Source organism: Neoarius graeffei, chromosome 2 (genome assembly GCF_027579695.1).
Source record: "Neoarius graeffei isolate fNeoGra1 chromosome 2, fNeoGra1.pri, whole genome shotgun sequence".
Lineage (NCBI taxonomy): Eukaryota > Metazoa > Chordata > Actinopteri > Siluriformes > Ariidae > Neoarius > Neoarius graeffei.
In genome coordinates, this window is record NC_083570.1 from 11,989,660 (window position 1) to 12,006,050 (window position 16,391).

The following is a 16,391-nucleotide window of genomic DNA, read 5'->3' on the forward strand; positions in this document are numbered from 1 at the left end:
TGGCTGACAAGTGCCTTTCTGTGTGGAGTTTGCATGTTCTTCCTGTGTCTGCATGTTAGCTTAACCTGCATGTCCAAAGACATGCAGGTTAAGCTAATTGATGACTCGAAATTGACTGTAGGTGTGAATAAGAGTGTGAATGGTTGCTTGTCTCTACAGTGGTGCTTGAAGGTTTGTGAACCCTTTAGAATTTTCTATATTTCTGCATAAATATGACCGAAAACATCATCAGATTTTCGCACAAGTCCTAAAAGTAGATAAAGAGAACCCAGTTAAACAAATGACACAAAAATATTATACTTGGTCATTTATTTATTGAGGAAAATGATCCAATATTACATATCTGTGAGTGGCAAAAGTATGTGAACCTTTGCTTCCAGTATCTGGTGTGACCCCCTTGTGCAGCAATAACTGCAACTAAACATTTCCAGTAACTGTTGATCAGTCCTGCACACCGGCTTGGAGGAATTTTAGCCCGTTCCTCCATACAGAACAGCTTCAACTCTGGGATGTTGGTGGGTTTCCTCACATGAACTGCTCGTTTCAGGTCCTTCCATAACATTTTGATTGGATTAAGGTCAGGACTTTGACTTAGCCATTCCAAAACATTAACTTTATTCTTCTTTAACCATTCTTTGGTAGAACGACTTGTGTGCTTAGGGTCGTTGTCTTGCTGCATGACCCACCTTCTCTTGAGATTCAGTTCATGGACAGATACCCTGACATTTTCCTTTAGATTTTGCTGGTATAATTCAGAATTCATTGTTCCTTCAATGATGGAAAACTGTCCTGGCCCAGATGCAGCAAAACAGGCCCAAACCATGATACTACCACCACCAAATTTCACAGATGGGATAAGGTTCTTATGAAGAAGAAGAAGAAGAAGAAACCTTTATTTGTCACATGGACACTTCAAGCACAGTGAAATTCATCCTCTGCATTTAACCCATCTGAAGCAGTGAACACACGCACACACACCCAGAGCAGTGGGCAGCCATGCCAGAGCGCCCGGGGAGCAGTCAGGGGTCAGATACTTTGCTCAAGGGCACCTCAGCCCAAGGCCGCCCCATGTCAACCTAACTGCATGTCTTTGGATTGTGGGGGAAACCGGAGCACCCAGAGGAAACCCACGCAGACACGGGGAGAACATGCAAACTCCGCACAGAAAGGCCCCCGCTGGCCACTGGGTTTGAACCCGGAACCTTCTTGCTGTGAGGCGACTGTGCGAACCACTACACCACCATGCCGGAATGCAGTGTTTTCCTTTCTCCAAACATAATGCTTTTCATTTAAACCAAAAAGATCTATTTTGGTCTCATCCGTCCACAAAACATTTTTCCAATAGCCTTCTGGCTTGTCCACGTTATCTTTAGCAAACTGCAGACGAGCAGCACTGTTCTTTTTGGAGAGCAGTGACTTTCTCCTTGCAACCCTGCTATGCACACCATTGTTGTTCAGTGTTCTCTTGATGGTGGACTCATGAACATTAACATTAGCCAAGGTGAGAGAGCCATTCAGTTGTTTAGAAGTTGCCCTGGGGTCCTTTGTGACCTCGCTGACTATTACACGCCTTGCTCTTGGAGTGATCTTTCTTGCTCGACCACTCCTGGGGAGGGTAACAATGGTCTTGAATTTCCTCCATTTGTACACAATCTGTCTGACTGTGGATTGGTGGAGTCCAAACTCTTTAGAGATGGTTTTGTAACCTTTTCCAGCCTGATGAGCCTCAACAACGCTTTTTCTGAGGTACTCAGAAATCTCCTTTATTTGTGCCATGATACAATTCCACAAATATGTATTGTGAGGATCAGACTTTGATAGATCCCTGTTCTTTAAATAAAACAGGGTGCCCACTCACACCTGATTGTCATCCCATTGATTGAAAACACCTGACTCTAATTTCACCTTCAAATTAACTGCTAATCCTAGAGGTTCACATACTTTTGCCACTCACAGATATGTAATATTGGATCATTTTCCTCAATAAATAAATGACCAAGTATAATATTTTTGTCTCATTTGTTTAACTGGGTTCTCTTTATCTACTTTTAGGACTTGTGTGAAAGTCTGATGATGTTTTCGGTCATATTTATGCAGAAATATAGAAAATTCTAAAGGGTTCACAAACTTTCAAGCACCACTGTATGTGTCAGCCCTGTGATGATCTGGCGACTTGTCCAGGGTGTACCCTGCCTCTCACCCATAGTCAGCTGGGATAGGCTCCAGCTTGCCTGAGAAGAGTGTCCCCTCCTTGACTAGGAGAGTCGTACTCATGCTCAGGTCATACCAAAGACCACCGTAAAAATGGTACCTACTGCCATCTGGTGAGGTTCCGCAATACAGTTGTAGGGAATAAGGAGTCAAACTCTTGTGGTTACCAGAGGACGAACCCCCCCACTGTAACCTTAGCTATGAGAGGTCGGAGATTGGTGCTGCCCAATGTGCCTTGTGGCATGGGAAGGACTTTAATTGATTGATGTATGTTTAGTTGAACACAGAATACTGTTTTTAGGATCCATGAGGGGTGAAGTTTCCCAGACCAACACACACAGTGTTTAATATAAGACTTTGAGCAATATGCTTTATTGGACACGTAAGGATATTTCATATATGTAGCTCAAAACCTGCAAGAAAAGTCGTCGTTTTATACATTTATATATAACTTCTTTACAAATGAGGCTGAGATGTGGTGAAGTTCTGCAGTTTCACTGAGGGTTTCGAACAGTGTACAAACTTTAACATGCACATTAAATATACAGTTACCGATGGCGACGATGAGCGTCGCCACGATTCATTTACAGCTCCGACACAACCTCAAATGACGCCTTGGAAAGTGTGTCTGCTTTACATTGTTTTTTTTTTTTTCAAAAGAATTGCCCCAACTATCTGTACAAGGACGAGCTAAAAAAAACAACAAGTAAATAAACAAGTAATAAATTAATTGCAAACTTCAAAAATAAACAAAAAAAGCTCGCCCTGGATGAGCCACGCCCTGAAATAAGACCCCACCCATTATCATCATTATCATCATCATCATTGGAGCTCAGATCAGGAAGTGTCAAATCAGCAGCAACTCCAATTTAATTTTGCCAAAATTAAACAAACAAACAAAGAGAAGAAAAAGGAAAGGGGGTGGAGTCATTCAGTTTTCTCCATTTTTCCATCTTTTGATGGCACCTCGTTCGTTTTGCGTAGCGGCGTCTTTTCAGAGTTGGAGTTGATCTGGTTGCCATCTGGCGTTCCCGTGCTTTTATTGGCTGAGTGCTTTTCCAGGTAGTTCAACATTTCACTGAGGATCGTCTGGAAGGTGCTGAGAGCGGCGCAGATGGCCGGCGTCCCGAAACCATGCGTGATCAGACTGTGACAGACCAAACAATTATACAAATTGTAATAATAATAGCAGCAATAATAATAATTGTGCAGATTTATTTCATTAACATTGTTTCAATTGTTATTCCAGAACTTTCCACTGACAGAACATGTCGTGTCCAAGTTGCCTGTCAAACAGAAGGTTTTGGGTTCTGTTAGTCATATAATCCACTGCATAGCTTCCAAGGTGCCTTTACCCTGAAGTAGTGAGCGTGTATAGTGAACGGGAAGCCATTTTGTTTTTATGTGAAGATTATCACGCTGAGCTTGTGACCCCGTGTGCGGTTAATGTGCAAATCTGGACATGAAATGAACATGAAAATATGATGAAACATTGACATGCTTTGCTTGAGAAATGATCAGTTGGGGTAAATATCAGCAACAGGAAAAAAAGTTTCGTGTGGTAAGTAAATAAAAATAAATCGTAATATTTATGATGATATTCTTCTTAGTCACGCTGTCGTTTCCTTTGATGTAGAAAGTGACAGGAATCTTATGTCTGATTATTATTATTATTATTATTATTATTATTATTATTATTATTATTATTAGTGCGTGTGTGTATTAGTACCTGAAATGCGTTAGATGTCTCTGAATATCTAAGTCCAGGATTGGTGTCGGTCTTGAGGAACCCAATGGAGAGCGATCCTGACTTAACAAATCTTGAAATTCCTTACAGATCTGCCTACACACACACACACACACATGCAAAGACAAATTCTTTAGGACACACACTCCATACATAGCCCAAAGTGTTCTGACAGTAAACTGACATTTTGTCTCAGGTTTGTCTTTAGTACAAAATAAAACATTCAAAGGGTTTTGCATTTACAGGAAACTAATCAAGAACAGAGTGTTGTGATGGTGTTACTTGACCACAAATCTTGACCATTAAACAATACAATTTAGCTATATTAAAATAGAATATCAGTGATCATGTGGCAATAATGCATGCAGATCCGTACTTGGTGGCCAGCACCATTTTCTTGCGGGCATTCTGCTCTTTAGGCTCTGTGTGCTGCCGTGCCAGATGTTCACCCACAGCTTTGGTGGGAAACTCTGTCTCACAGGTGTAGCCAAAATCCCGTGCCAGATGCAGCGCTTCACCTGTAAACAAGAGGAAAAGATGATGAACCGTAACCTGAGGTAATGCTGCGTCTCTTTGTCCAGTCTGATGATTTCCCAGCATGCTTAAACCTTAAAGCAGTTAGAACGCATATGCTATGTCCCCTTCTACCTGTTGGTGGCATCCTTTCCTTTTTGGTTGCTCTTACAATGGTCTTTGGTATGACCTGCCCATGATTACAACTCTCCTGGTCAAGAAGGGGACACTCTAACCACTCGGCCAACCATCCATAATTTACACTTAATATCCAGACTGATATACAACAAATGTGCAGGGTCGCAGGCAAGCTGGAGCCTATCCCAGCTGACTATGGGTGAGAGGCGGGGTACACCCTGAACAAGTTGCCAGATAATCGCAGGGCTGACACACAGAGACAAACAACCATTCACACTTGCATTCACACCTACGGTCAATTTAGAGTCACCAGTTAGCCTAACCTGCATGTCTTTGGACTGTGGGGGAAACCGGAGCACCCGGAGGAAACCCACGCAGACACGGGGAGAACATGCAAACTCCGCACAGAAAGGTCCTCGCCGGCCACGGGGCTCGAATCCAGAACAGGCGACAGTGCTAACCACTACACCACCGTGTCACCCCGTTCTGACTTTGTTTTGTTTATGTTGCGATCAGCATTGCTGGCCGTAACATAATTGGGGCTTGTCCAGGATTTGAACCTGGGACCTCTCACACCGCAAGCAAGAATCATACCCCTACAGCTGGCATCAGCATACTAGTGTTATGATGTGTTTAATAAAACCCCACACTGCAAAAAATAAAAATCTTAGGAAGTTTATTTGTCTATTTTCAAGTCAAAACATCTAGCCACCCTTATTATAAGACATAATTGCCCAACAAGCAAAACCTCATTTAGCTAGAAAGGCTAGTTTTTAGACAGTCCATCTTGAAAATCTTGTATACAAAATGTCTTGAAAAAGTCTTATTTGGAGCACCTTTGAAAATAAAACAAGTTTTTTTTAAAACAAGTAAGTACATTTTGGACATTTGTCAAATGCGGTTCAGCTTGTTTCAAGAAAAAAAAAACAAAGTATGCTTGTTTTGGGAATAAATGAACTTTACTGAAATCTTTGAATCTAGTGCCCCCAAAATGCAGTTGCTTTGGCGTTGTGTAAGCACTCTAAGTCAAAATGCATAGACTTTTTTTTTATTATTATTATTTTTTGGTGCCTGGGGAAGTGGAATCTTAAGAGATGTTTTAATGTTTGAATGTTGAAATGGGGAAAAAAAATAAACTTGCTGCAATGCTACACGTGTCGGCAACTTGATTCAAGATAGTCTCTGGTCTCATATCTAGAGTATTTTACTAATTACAGGTCACAAAAGGAGAATCTTTTAAGCTAGCAATGCTTAGTTGTAGAATTTAACAATCCTAATATTAGTATATTTATCCTAAATTCAGTTTTTACTGCTAAGACTTTGTCATGAATTTAAGTGAAATACCCTTAAAATGAAATAAATAAAAATGACTTGAATGGCTAAATGTAAGTAGCACGATCTTGTTATAAGAACTATTTTGATTATTTTGAGTTAATCAGATCTCGCATAATAAGTTCCCCAATCTTATTTTGGAATTATTTCATCTAAAAACAGGTTAGATTTTTCATCTTACTTTAAGAAATCTTACCAAGTCAAATTTGACTAGTTCCGTTGGCAGATTTTTTTCACCTGATTCAAGCAAATATGCTTTGTTTTAATCTTTTATTTCTTATTTTTGAAAGGCCATTTTTTGCAGTGCAGGCTCCTTTTCATGTACCTGAGGGTCATAGTGATCAAGAAGTGATGTCTGAGACATACCTTCCACTAAAGACGTGAGTAGTGTGACATTAGCGGCTTTCCTGCGGCCTGCTGGGAGGTTCAACCCCAAGCGGTCCAACTTCTCTCTGAGGCACCGGCCACCATTTTTAGACTTTGCTCTGAGAGAGAGAGAGCAAGAGAGAGAGAGAGAGAGAATAAATAATTATTACTGTAGGAGAATTTAAAGTGCATTTTTAAGAGAACACGTTCCTGATCTGAGTCCTGCTTTTATTTCCCTTTAGTTTTATCTAATGAGGTCACTTAGAAAGCACAACCCTCAGAACCAAATTATAGACCACAAGGAAATTATTTGAGGGAAATGTAACTGAACGTATATGTTTTTAATTTATATTGCCTCCAGTTCTGACTGGCCAATGCAACAGCATTGCAATGCAACTACTGCCACACAAAAAGCCGCTCAAGTGACCGAAGTAACAGTTCAGCCACAAATCAACCGATCTCTAAGAAGTGGCTATGTGTCAATAAGTATGTAGATGTTGGTTTTAATCTAATCTCATCTAGGGAAAGCCATGGCCTAATGGTTAGAGAAGCAGCTTTGGGTCCAAAAGGTCACTAGTTTGATTCCCTGGACCAGCAGGAATGGCTGAGGTGCCCTTATGATGTCTGGTGTAAATTACAGTAGCTTTTTGTAGATTTTGCGCTATTAGCATGGATGCTAGTTTGTGTGCCCATTTTATGCGAAAGAATTTCATCCCTGTTACGGGTTTAGTACCAAAATGTAGCCAAGAAATTTTTTTTTTTCAAGTAAGAACTTGCGACCAAATAATTTCCGAATGGCATTCCGAGATCCAGTGTTGAGTCATGTCAAGTTTTTTTTTTTTTCGCAAACGTGCTGCTTGTTCTGAGGAGGTAATGAAGTATAGAAAGTACACCCCTCTCTCTCTCTCTCTGATACTCATCCATAATAGATCCATTGGCTCTCCTGCTCTCTTGCTTTCTTTCTTTTTCGTTCCTCGACACTCATCCGTACCCTTCATCTCCGGATGTAGTGTCGAGTGAGTCTCCTCATCCTCGTCCTTCTCCTCCACCATTTCTTTCTCTTGTTAGCTCTCTTGTACTCTTTCTCCATGTTCTCTCTCATAGCCTGGGGTTACATTAATGCTCTTTGTGCATATGTGTGTGTGTTACCTCCTGAGGATGCCCCCCAGCAGCGAGGCATTGAGACACTCTGGAGGAGAGAGTCGCCGCTTGACTTCCGCGATGGTCACTTTGTATTTGGAGGTAGAGCTGAGGAGAGAGAGACGTCCGGGAACAGAGCAGAACAGATCTGTAGGGTTCACCACACACGTGCCTCCTGGAGTTAGCATCAAAACAAACACACAAACGTGATGCAAACCATAACGCAAGAACAATGCTTTGCTAACATCATGGCATGTTCGCTAGTGTCACAGCGCTCACAGTGCCAACGCTTCTATCCCCGTGTCTGTCTGGGTTCTGACGGATTCTTGGGTTTTCATCTAATGTGTTAAAAACATGTGAGTAGTTAGACTAGCTGCGCTAAACTGCCCCTAGGTATGAATGTACTCCAGCATCTCATCCCTGTATATACGATAACACTCCAAGAGTTAAACATAAATGCACATTTCATCACAAGATTTAGGCTACACATAGAGGTTTTTATTTTATTTTATTACAATGCTAACTAAGTGATTAGAAATTAGGATCACTCAGAAACAGAATACCAGTTTTGAATTTAAAGGGACATGGAGGTCGGTCCTCACTAGGAAAATGTTCTTTTTTTATTTTTTAAATGCAACGTTTATTCAAAGTATGAAGAGACCCTAAATGTTTCCTTTTAGTTCCTGAAGATTAGATTTAGGTGTAGCGCTGCATTAATAGGACACGAATATTCAGTATGGCAGTGTTTGACATTGTGGGGACCGACAAGGAAAAGGTGCTTTTTATTTTAACTTTTAATAATAATAATAATAATAATAATAATAATAATAATAATAATAAATATTTCTATCAGGTTCCTGCAATTAATGTTCAGGTTAGATTTCGTAGGAGCATAGTATTAATAATTACGTTAATTGAAGGTCCTCATAAGGGTGTGTGTGTGTGTGTGTGTGTGTGTGTGTGTGTGTGTGTGTGTGTGTGTGTGTGTGTGTGTTTATATCTTTTTGGGAACCAAGTGTCTTCACAAGGACAGGAATAACAGAAGGGTTTGATCTTGTGGGGACATCTGTCTGGTCCCCACAAGGTAAAATAAAATAAAATAATTAACTAAGGAGACAAAATGTTTATTTTTGTTACTGAGTTTAATGTTAAGGTAAGACTTAGGTGCAGGTAGGAATAGTAAGATAAGTGTGTGTCTGTGTGTGTGTGTGTGCTACATATTGAGGACCAGAAGACTTTTTTTTTTCAGGTAACAGTTGGGACATTTTTGAGAAGTGAGGACATTGTGTCTGGTCCTCACTTCCTCTTCAGAGGACTGTTTGAGGATGAAGACTTCAGTTTTCAGGTTCAGGTGAGAATGAGATTGAGTTTAAGGTTAGGGTAAGGGGCGAGGGAAATGTATTATATCAGTGAGAGTCCCCTTAAAGATACAAGTACATATATATGTGTGTGTGTGTGTGTGTGTGTGTGTGTGTGTGCGTGCGCGCACGCACTCTGGTTGATCTGGCAGCCCCATAAACACATCGCTGCTCCATTTGAAACAGAACTAGACTGGCATTTGGCCTATGTCTTTTTTCCCCCCTCTAACTTTAATTTTCGTGGCAAACTCGTAAAAAGCACTTGATTCGCTTTGTGATCGCTGAGCGCTGCGCCTCAGGCTACTCTCCCGCGCTTAAATACTCGCTATCGCCTCTGGGCCCGACGCTCGCGACCAGACTACCGGCAATAGCTCTTTTTCAATCGCCCTTGGCAACATAAAATACAAACTACTTTGAATCAAAACATTTTTTCGGGGGGAATTAATGCTCTGTTAACTTGAATGCTAGGTGAGATCTTGGGTTTGTCAGACCGCTTCACATTGACTGACATGCAGCGGTGCAGGTGAGAGACCCTGCAGCCAGAAAACTCCTTCAGGAACACACACACACACACACACACACACACACACACACACACACACACACACACACACACACACACACACACTACTTACCCTATTTCTCCTTATGAGGACCTTCTACTGATATAATTATGAATGCTAATTCTTGCGGTGCTGCACTTAAGCCGAACCCAAACATTCACTTCAGTAAAAGGAAACATTTTAGTTTGAACAGCTTTTTTTTTTTTAAAGCAGCAGATTTTCAACAACAACAAAACCAGCCAAGGAAAGAAACACTGCCATAGTGAGGACCAGCAAAACATCAGCACAAGTTACTTTTCCTTATGAGGACCTTCCATTTCTATGATTGCATCATGCAAATCTAACACAAACATTAACAACATTAATCAAGATATTGAGTAAACATTTTAGTTTTAACTTTTAGGCATTTTCTAGTGAGGACCAGCCAAATGTCCCCAGAAGTTCAAACTTTAGATACTCAGATATTCCTGTCCTTGTGGGACATTTAGTCCTCAAGATATAAACCTCACACACACACACACACACACACACACACACACACACACACACACACACACACACACACACACTTTTACCATGCTTATCCTTATGAGGACATTTCACCTTCCATCTTCCACTCGCATTATTAGCCGATTAATTCCGCTAATTAACAAGTCACTAAACCCAACTCCAACCAGAACCTCGGTAACCAAAAGAAAATAATTTGTCACTTTTTTTTAAAGCTGAAAATCTTTTTTCTGATGAGCACCGACCATGGAAACGTCCCCACATCACATGCAGGGTCAGATCTGTCCGATATTATAAATATCCTTGTGGGGACATTTGGTCCTCAGTGGGAAATAAAAACTTGCAGATTGTATAACGATCCACGAAATCCGGGAACATTTATAAGATTCTAGTAAATTCTACAAGACTGGACTACTGCAATGCCCTACTCGATGGCATCCCAGCCAAGCGACTAAATAGGCTGCAATACCATATGTCCAAAACTCAGCTGCTAGGGTACTCACTTACACCAGGCCCTGGGATCATATTACTCCTATTCTCTACAACCTGCATTCTCTACAATCCCACATCCAGTGCAAAATTATCCTGCTTGTCTACAAATCCCTACATAATCCCTATTTATCAAATCTTTTAACTCCATATCAGCTACCTCTAAATCTTCGTTCTACGGATGTCCACCTATTAGCACTCCCTTACTCTCGGCTCTGCTCTATGGGTGACAGGGCTTTCAGTGCTAACGGCCCTGCCACTAGCGCTCTGCCAATGCTCAACACTGTCTCATCCCCGCATTCTCATTATCTCTAGCCGCTTTATCCTGTTCTACAGGGTCGCAGGCAAGCTGGAAAGGCAGGGTACACCCTGGACATCACAGGGCTGACACATAGACACAGACAACCATTCACATTCACACCTACGGCCAATTTAGAGTCACCAGTTAACCTAACCTGCATGTCTTTGGACTGTGGGGGAAACCGGAGCACCCGGAGGAAACCCACGCGGACATGGGGAGAACATGCAAACTCCACACAGAAAGGCCCTCGCCGGCCACGGGGCTCGAACCCAGGACCTTCTTGCTGTGAGGCGACAGCGCTAACCACTACACCACCATGTATTATTATTATTATTATTATTATTATGGTAATAAATATTCCTTGTGAGGACCAGCCAAAGGTCAAACCTGTGCTTGTGGACTTTTGGTCCTTACTAAGACATAAAAACTTGAATCCACCCACACACACACACACACACACAGAGAGAGAGAGAGAGAGAGAGAGAGAGAGAGAGAGTAAAGGCGAGAGGCTAATCTTGATCAAATTCCTGGAAGCTACACGTACGGCGATGCTAATGATTAAAACGCGCGCGCCCTGTCGAAGCAGAGCAGCGCGCGCGTTTCCTGAGTGATCTCTTTCGAAAAGAAATAGAGGAAAGAGAGATGGAGAGACAGAGAGAGAGACAGAGAGAAAGAAAAGGCTCGATGTGAATATTCAGGCGAGTCGAAGTTGCAGTGAATGTGAACAACATTAAATATGATCTCCGCTGCATTCGGGGCTCGAGCCGCATTAACATATCAAAGCGGCCGCCCGAGGCGCGAGAGCAGCCATCGATACCGGGAGCGCGAGGCAAAGCAAAGATTATTGGTTGTGATGGCTCTGGAATCGGCGGAGCTCGCGGCGGAAAATCCTTCGTTAAAAAAAAAGAAAGAAAGAAAGAAAGAAAGAAAGAAAAAACACGGGAGAGACGCGCGCGCCTCACGGACCCGGACAATTTTATTTAAAGAAAGAAAATAATAATAATAATAATAATAATAATAATTATTATTATTATTATTATTATTATTATTATTATTATAAAAAAGAGCAAAACGCGCGCGCGCTACAGCAGATGAGATTCCTACAGAATGACAAATGATGTGAGGAAGAATATTATAGCATCAATAATAATAATAATAATAATAATAATAATAATAATAATAATAATAATAATAACACCAACGCAGTGTTAAATTCTAAAAAAAAAAAGTGTTAACAGCTTTTTAGAATTTGGTGCAATAAATATGTACATTTCCTAAATTTCCCAACAAATAATTTTGTCCGCTTTTTATTGTAATTGATTGAAACAAAATTATCAGGAAATTATAAAACTATAATCAGTAATTTATCATTAAAAACCATTATTATTATTATTATTATTATTATTAAGACATCAGTTTTTTATTCGGATTTTTTTTTTCAAATGAGCAATTATGAAAGATTTGCATAAAATGACCTAAAGATAAATTTAAAAAAAGTGCATAACAGTAACAACTAATTATAAAAGTAACGAGCTACTACTTAATAATAATAATAATAATAATAATAATAATAATAATAATAATAATAATAATAATGTGTCGATGAGCCACATTTCATCTATTTACAGTTAAATCCGTGCTGCACTTCCGGTTTTCCGGTTTTAGGCTACGAACGCAGTGATTTGAAGTGAAAATGAAAATATGAACAAAAATGAAATCTGGATTAAAAATCTGGATCACGGTGAAAAATAAAAAACAAAACACGAACACACACTCATTAGTGTGGGTTTTAAAGGGAGACATTCAGCTAAGAGACAACAAAGAGTGAAAACCCACGCGCCTTCAATAATTTAAGTGTGTGTGTGTGTGTGTGTGTGGTGTGTGTGTGTGTCGGACTTACCTCGCCGGATAACCCCGCCTTGTCCGTTCAACATGAGCCCGCATTGCGCGTCCACGGATCCCTACACACACACACACACCACACACACACACACACACACACACACGAACGTCAATTCTCATTAAATCTGCAACAGTCCGGTACATTTCTATACCACTGGAATAAATTCTACAGACTTCTCGCACATTTCTACAATAGAATTCCACCGAACTCTCCAGACCCCCGGCTCGCTTCACTTCATCCGAGTTTAATTCTACACGATTCTACAGCACCGCTCTAGAACCTTCCGCTCCGTGTCTGTAACACTGCCATCAGTCGCGCTCCAGTTCTCTCGGAGGCTCTCGTGAACTCTCCTCATATCCGGGGCAAATTCTACACCGTTCCGCCACAGTCGGCAAAAAATTCTATTGCATTCTATCATCCTCTGGCAACATTTTAGAGAATTACAATATTATTTGCGTTACGTTCGGGACAGTGGAGTGAAGGGTCGAGTACATGCTGCATTTACAGTCAATTCAGCAACACTCGAGTAAATTCTACAGCACTGCAGCACATTCCACAGCTTTACAGTAAATTCTACAACATTGCAGTCAATTCTATAGCGTCATCGTACATTCTACAGCATTACAGTACATTCCAGAGCTTTATAGTAAATTCTACGACATTACAATCAATTCTAAAGTCTCACAATAAATTCTATGACATTCTAGTAAATTCTTCAGCTTTGTAGTAAATTCTATAGCGTCATAGTAAATTCTGCAGCATTGCAGTACATTCCACAGCTTTATAGTAAATTCTACAACATTGCAGTAAATTCTATAGCACCATCGCAAATTCTATTGTATTCTGGTGAATTCTACAGCTTTATAGTAAATTCTATAGCGTCAAAGTAAATTCTATGACATTCTAGTAAGTTCTACAGCATCACAGTTCATTCCAGAGCTTTATAGTAAATTCTACAACATTGCAGTAAATTCAATAGCGTCATAGTAAATTCTATGGCATTCTAGCAAATTCTATAGCTTTATAGTAAATTCTACTACATTCTGGTAAATTCTGCAGCTTTATAGTAAATTCTATGACAGTCTAGTAAATTCTCCAGCTTTGTAATAAATCCTATAGTGTCATAGTAAATTCTACAGCATCACAGTACATTCCACAGCTTTATAATAAATTCTACAACATTGCAGTAAATTCTATAGCATCATCGCAAATTCTATGATATTCTAGTAAATTCTACAGCATCACAGTTCATTGCAGAGCTTTATAGTAAATTCTACAACATTGCAGTAAATTCTATAGCATCATAGTAAATTCTATGACATTCTGGTAAATTCTACAGCTTTATAGTAAGTTCTATTACATTCTGGTAAATTCTGCAGCTTTATGGTAAATTCTATGACATTCTAGTAAATTTTATAGTGTCATATTAAATTTTATGATGTTCTAGTAAATTCTTCAGCATTCCAGTGCATTCCAGCTTTATAGTAAATTCTACATTCCAGTAAATTCTAAAGTGTCATAATAAATTCTATGACATTCTAGTAAATTCTACAGCTTTGTAATAAATTCTATGACATTCTAGTGAATTCCACAGCTTCATAGTGAATGCTACTGCATTACACTAAATTCTCCAGCTTTATAGTAAATTCAAAAGTGGCTTAGTAAATTCCATGACATTTTAGTAATTCTACAGCTTTATAGCAAATTCTAAAGTATTGTAGTAAATTCTACAGATTTACAGAAAATTCTATTGCATTACAGTCAATTCTACAGCTTTATAGCAAATGCTACAGCTTTACAGTAAATTCTAAAGTGTCATAATAAATTATTTGGCATTCTAGTAAATTCTACAGCTCTATAATAAATTCTACTGCATTACAGTCAATTCTACAGCTTTATAGTAAACTCTAAAGTGTCACAGTAAATTCTAAAGCATTCTAGTAAATTCTACCACTTTATAGTGAATTCTATGACATTCTAGTATTCTACATCTTTATAGTAAATTCTACAGCATTGCAGTAACTTCTAAAGCGTCTTAGCAAATTTTTTGATGGTACAGTAAATTCTAAAGTATTGCAAGAAATTCTAAGGTCATAGTAAATTTTAGTGTTACAGTAAATTCCACACAGTTATAATACATTCTACTGTATTGTCATAAATTCGACAGGATTCAAGCAAATTCTACAGCACTCCAGTCAATTCTACAGTGTTATCGTCCATTAGATCTGTTGTAGCCTCCAGTTAAATCTATTTCACTTGAAAATGTCTTTTTTTAACTCAAAAAACTTGCCTGAACATGAACACTGTTTTTAAAATGAAGATGATGATGATGATGATGATGATGATGATGATGATGATGATGGACAGATTATAACTCAACCAGTTTGTAACACCTTGACCATTTTTTTTTCTACAGGAAACTAAATTCTTGTTGAAAGTTAAATCGTGGTGTTACATGGTGAACCTGGCACCATCTGTGATTTTGTGGATGTCTGTGTTGTGATGTCACAAGTCGGAGCTTTAAGCAAAATCAGAGCAGGTTATTTGACGGTATTAACATTGAACGATTACTTTATATTTATTTATTTATTTTTTAGAATTCGGAAACCGACAGTTACTGGAAACAAACATGGTTCTGAGTAGAACTGCTCCAGGAAGCTAAGAACCCATAACCACTAACCGAACCCTGGAGGAACCTTTTATCCTAAACTCTCTGAAATAAAGGCTACATGTTTTTTTTTTAAATACAGTAAACCTTGATAGAGAGAGCTCTCCATGCTCTGATTACACACCTAAAATAATTTCCAGGTAAAACCAGTTCCCCTGATGCTATGACACTGGCAGAGAGGAAAAGAACACTTCGGTACCTTTATTCTAACATGACTGTGTTCTAAACCCGAGGTTTAAAGGTACCATGTGCACAATCCCAGGTAACTGATACACAACAAAGAAACAAAACAAACCTGTGCATCTGATAGAACAACATCACGGACAAGCAGCACCGACATCGCAAAATACCATCAGGCTTACACAGTGACTCACACAAAGATTTACGATTTTGCAAATGATATGACGAAGGCATGAAAGAAACGTGATTTGAGTAAAGATGAATATACGCGAATCCGCTACTCAAATCAATACTGTAACTCTAATATATGGTCTGTATATTTATTGCTATTTCGTTGTCGTAAACAGTCAAAAGGTTCCATTAAAGAACCAGTATCAGTCTCTGAAAAACATTTCGGTCCATGATTAAGTTTTGATTGCATTCACGACCAAACAATGCTGGGGAAATGTTTTGACTGTCTGTTATTAAAAAAAAAAAAAAAAACCTGAAAGAACCATTTATGGTTCTCTGAAGAACCAGTGCATGCTTGTTGACCAGCTCATTGTTTATTGTCACCAAAACGGTCGGGAAGATATTTTTCGGTTCTTTGCGGCACGAAAAGAAACAAATGAATAAAACTCGACGCGTTCTTCTGGTATGACACAAACGGGAATGAAAGAAAAAAAGAAAGAGAAGAAGTAAGGGAACATTTCCGCCAAACATCTCTGACGTCATGTAATTTCTCCGATTTGGACTTGTGACGTCATGGGACAAACAAACAGCGACAAACGAACAAAAAAAAGAAAAAAGGAAAGAAAAATTAAGACTAAGGAATGAAATAAAAGCGAATTAAAGGCAGGGAAGAGAGTCAGGGTTTGTTAGCGCGCACGCGCGTGTGTGTGTAGTTTCATGATTATGACGTCACAAGTGATAATCAGTGCGGTAGTTTTATTCGGCGGTGTTTTTTTTTTTTTTTAAATCTTAAATAGAATGACA

The 16,391-nt window shown here is 39.4% G+C and overlaps 1 protein-coding gene across 1 annotated transcript in view; it reads right to left on the bottom strand.

Annotated features, from left to right (window-relative positions):
- Window positions 1–3,138: 3,138 nt before the first annotated feature.
- Window positions 3,139–16,391, bottom strand: part of tfap2d (transcription factor AP-2 delta (activating enhancer binding protein 2 delta)) — a 17,044-nt gene continuing 3,791 nt past the window's right edge. Inside the window, exons 3-8 of the mRNA XM_060906613.1 lie at window positions 12,566–12,626; window positions 7,457–7,622; window positions 6,308–6,426; window positions 4,335–4,476; window positions 3,941–4,054; window positions 3,139–3,358 (exon numbers count right to left, since the gene is read on the bottom strand). Of these exons, the coding sequence (XP_060762596.1) occupies window positions 3,139–3,358; window positions 3,941–4,054; window positions 4,335–4,476; window positions 6,308–6,426; window positions 7,457–7,622; window positions 12,566–12,626 (822 nt within the window). The remainder of the gene's footprint in view (window positions 3,359–3,940; window positions 4,055–4,334; window positions 4,477–6,307; window positions 6,427–7,456; window positions 7,623–12,565; window positions 12,627–16,391) is intronic.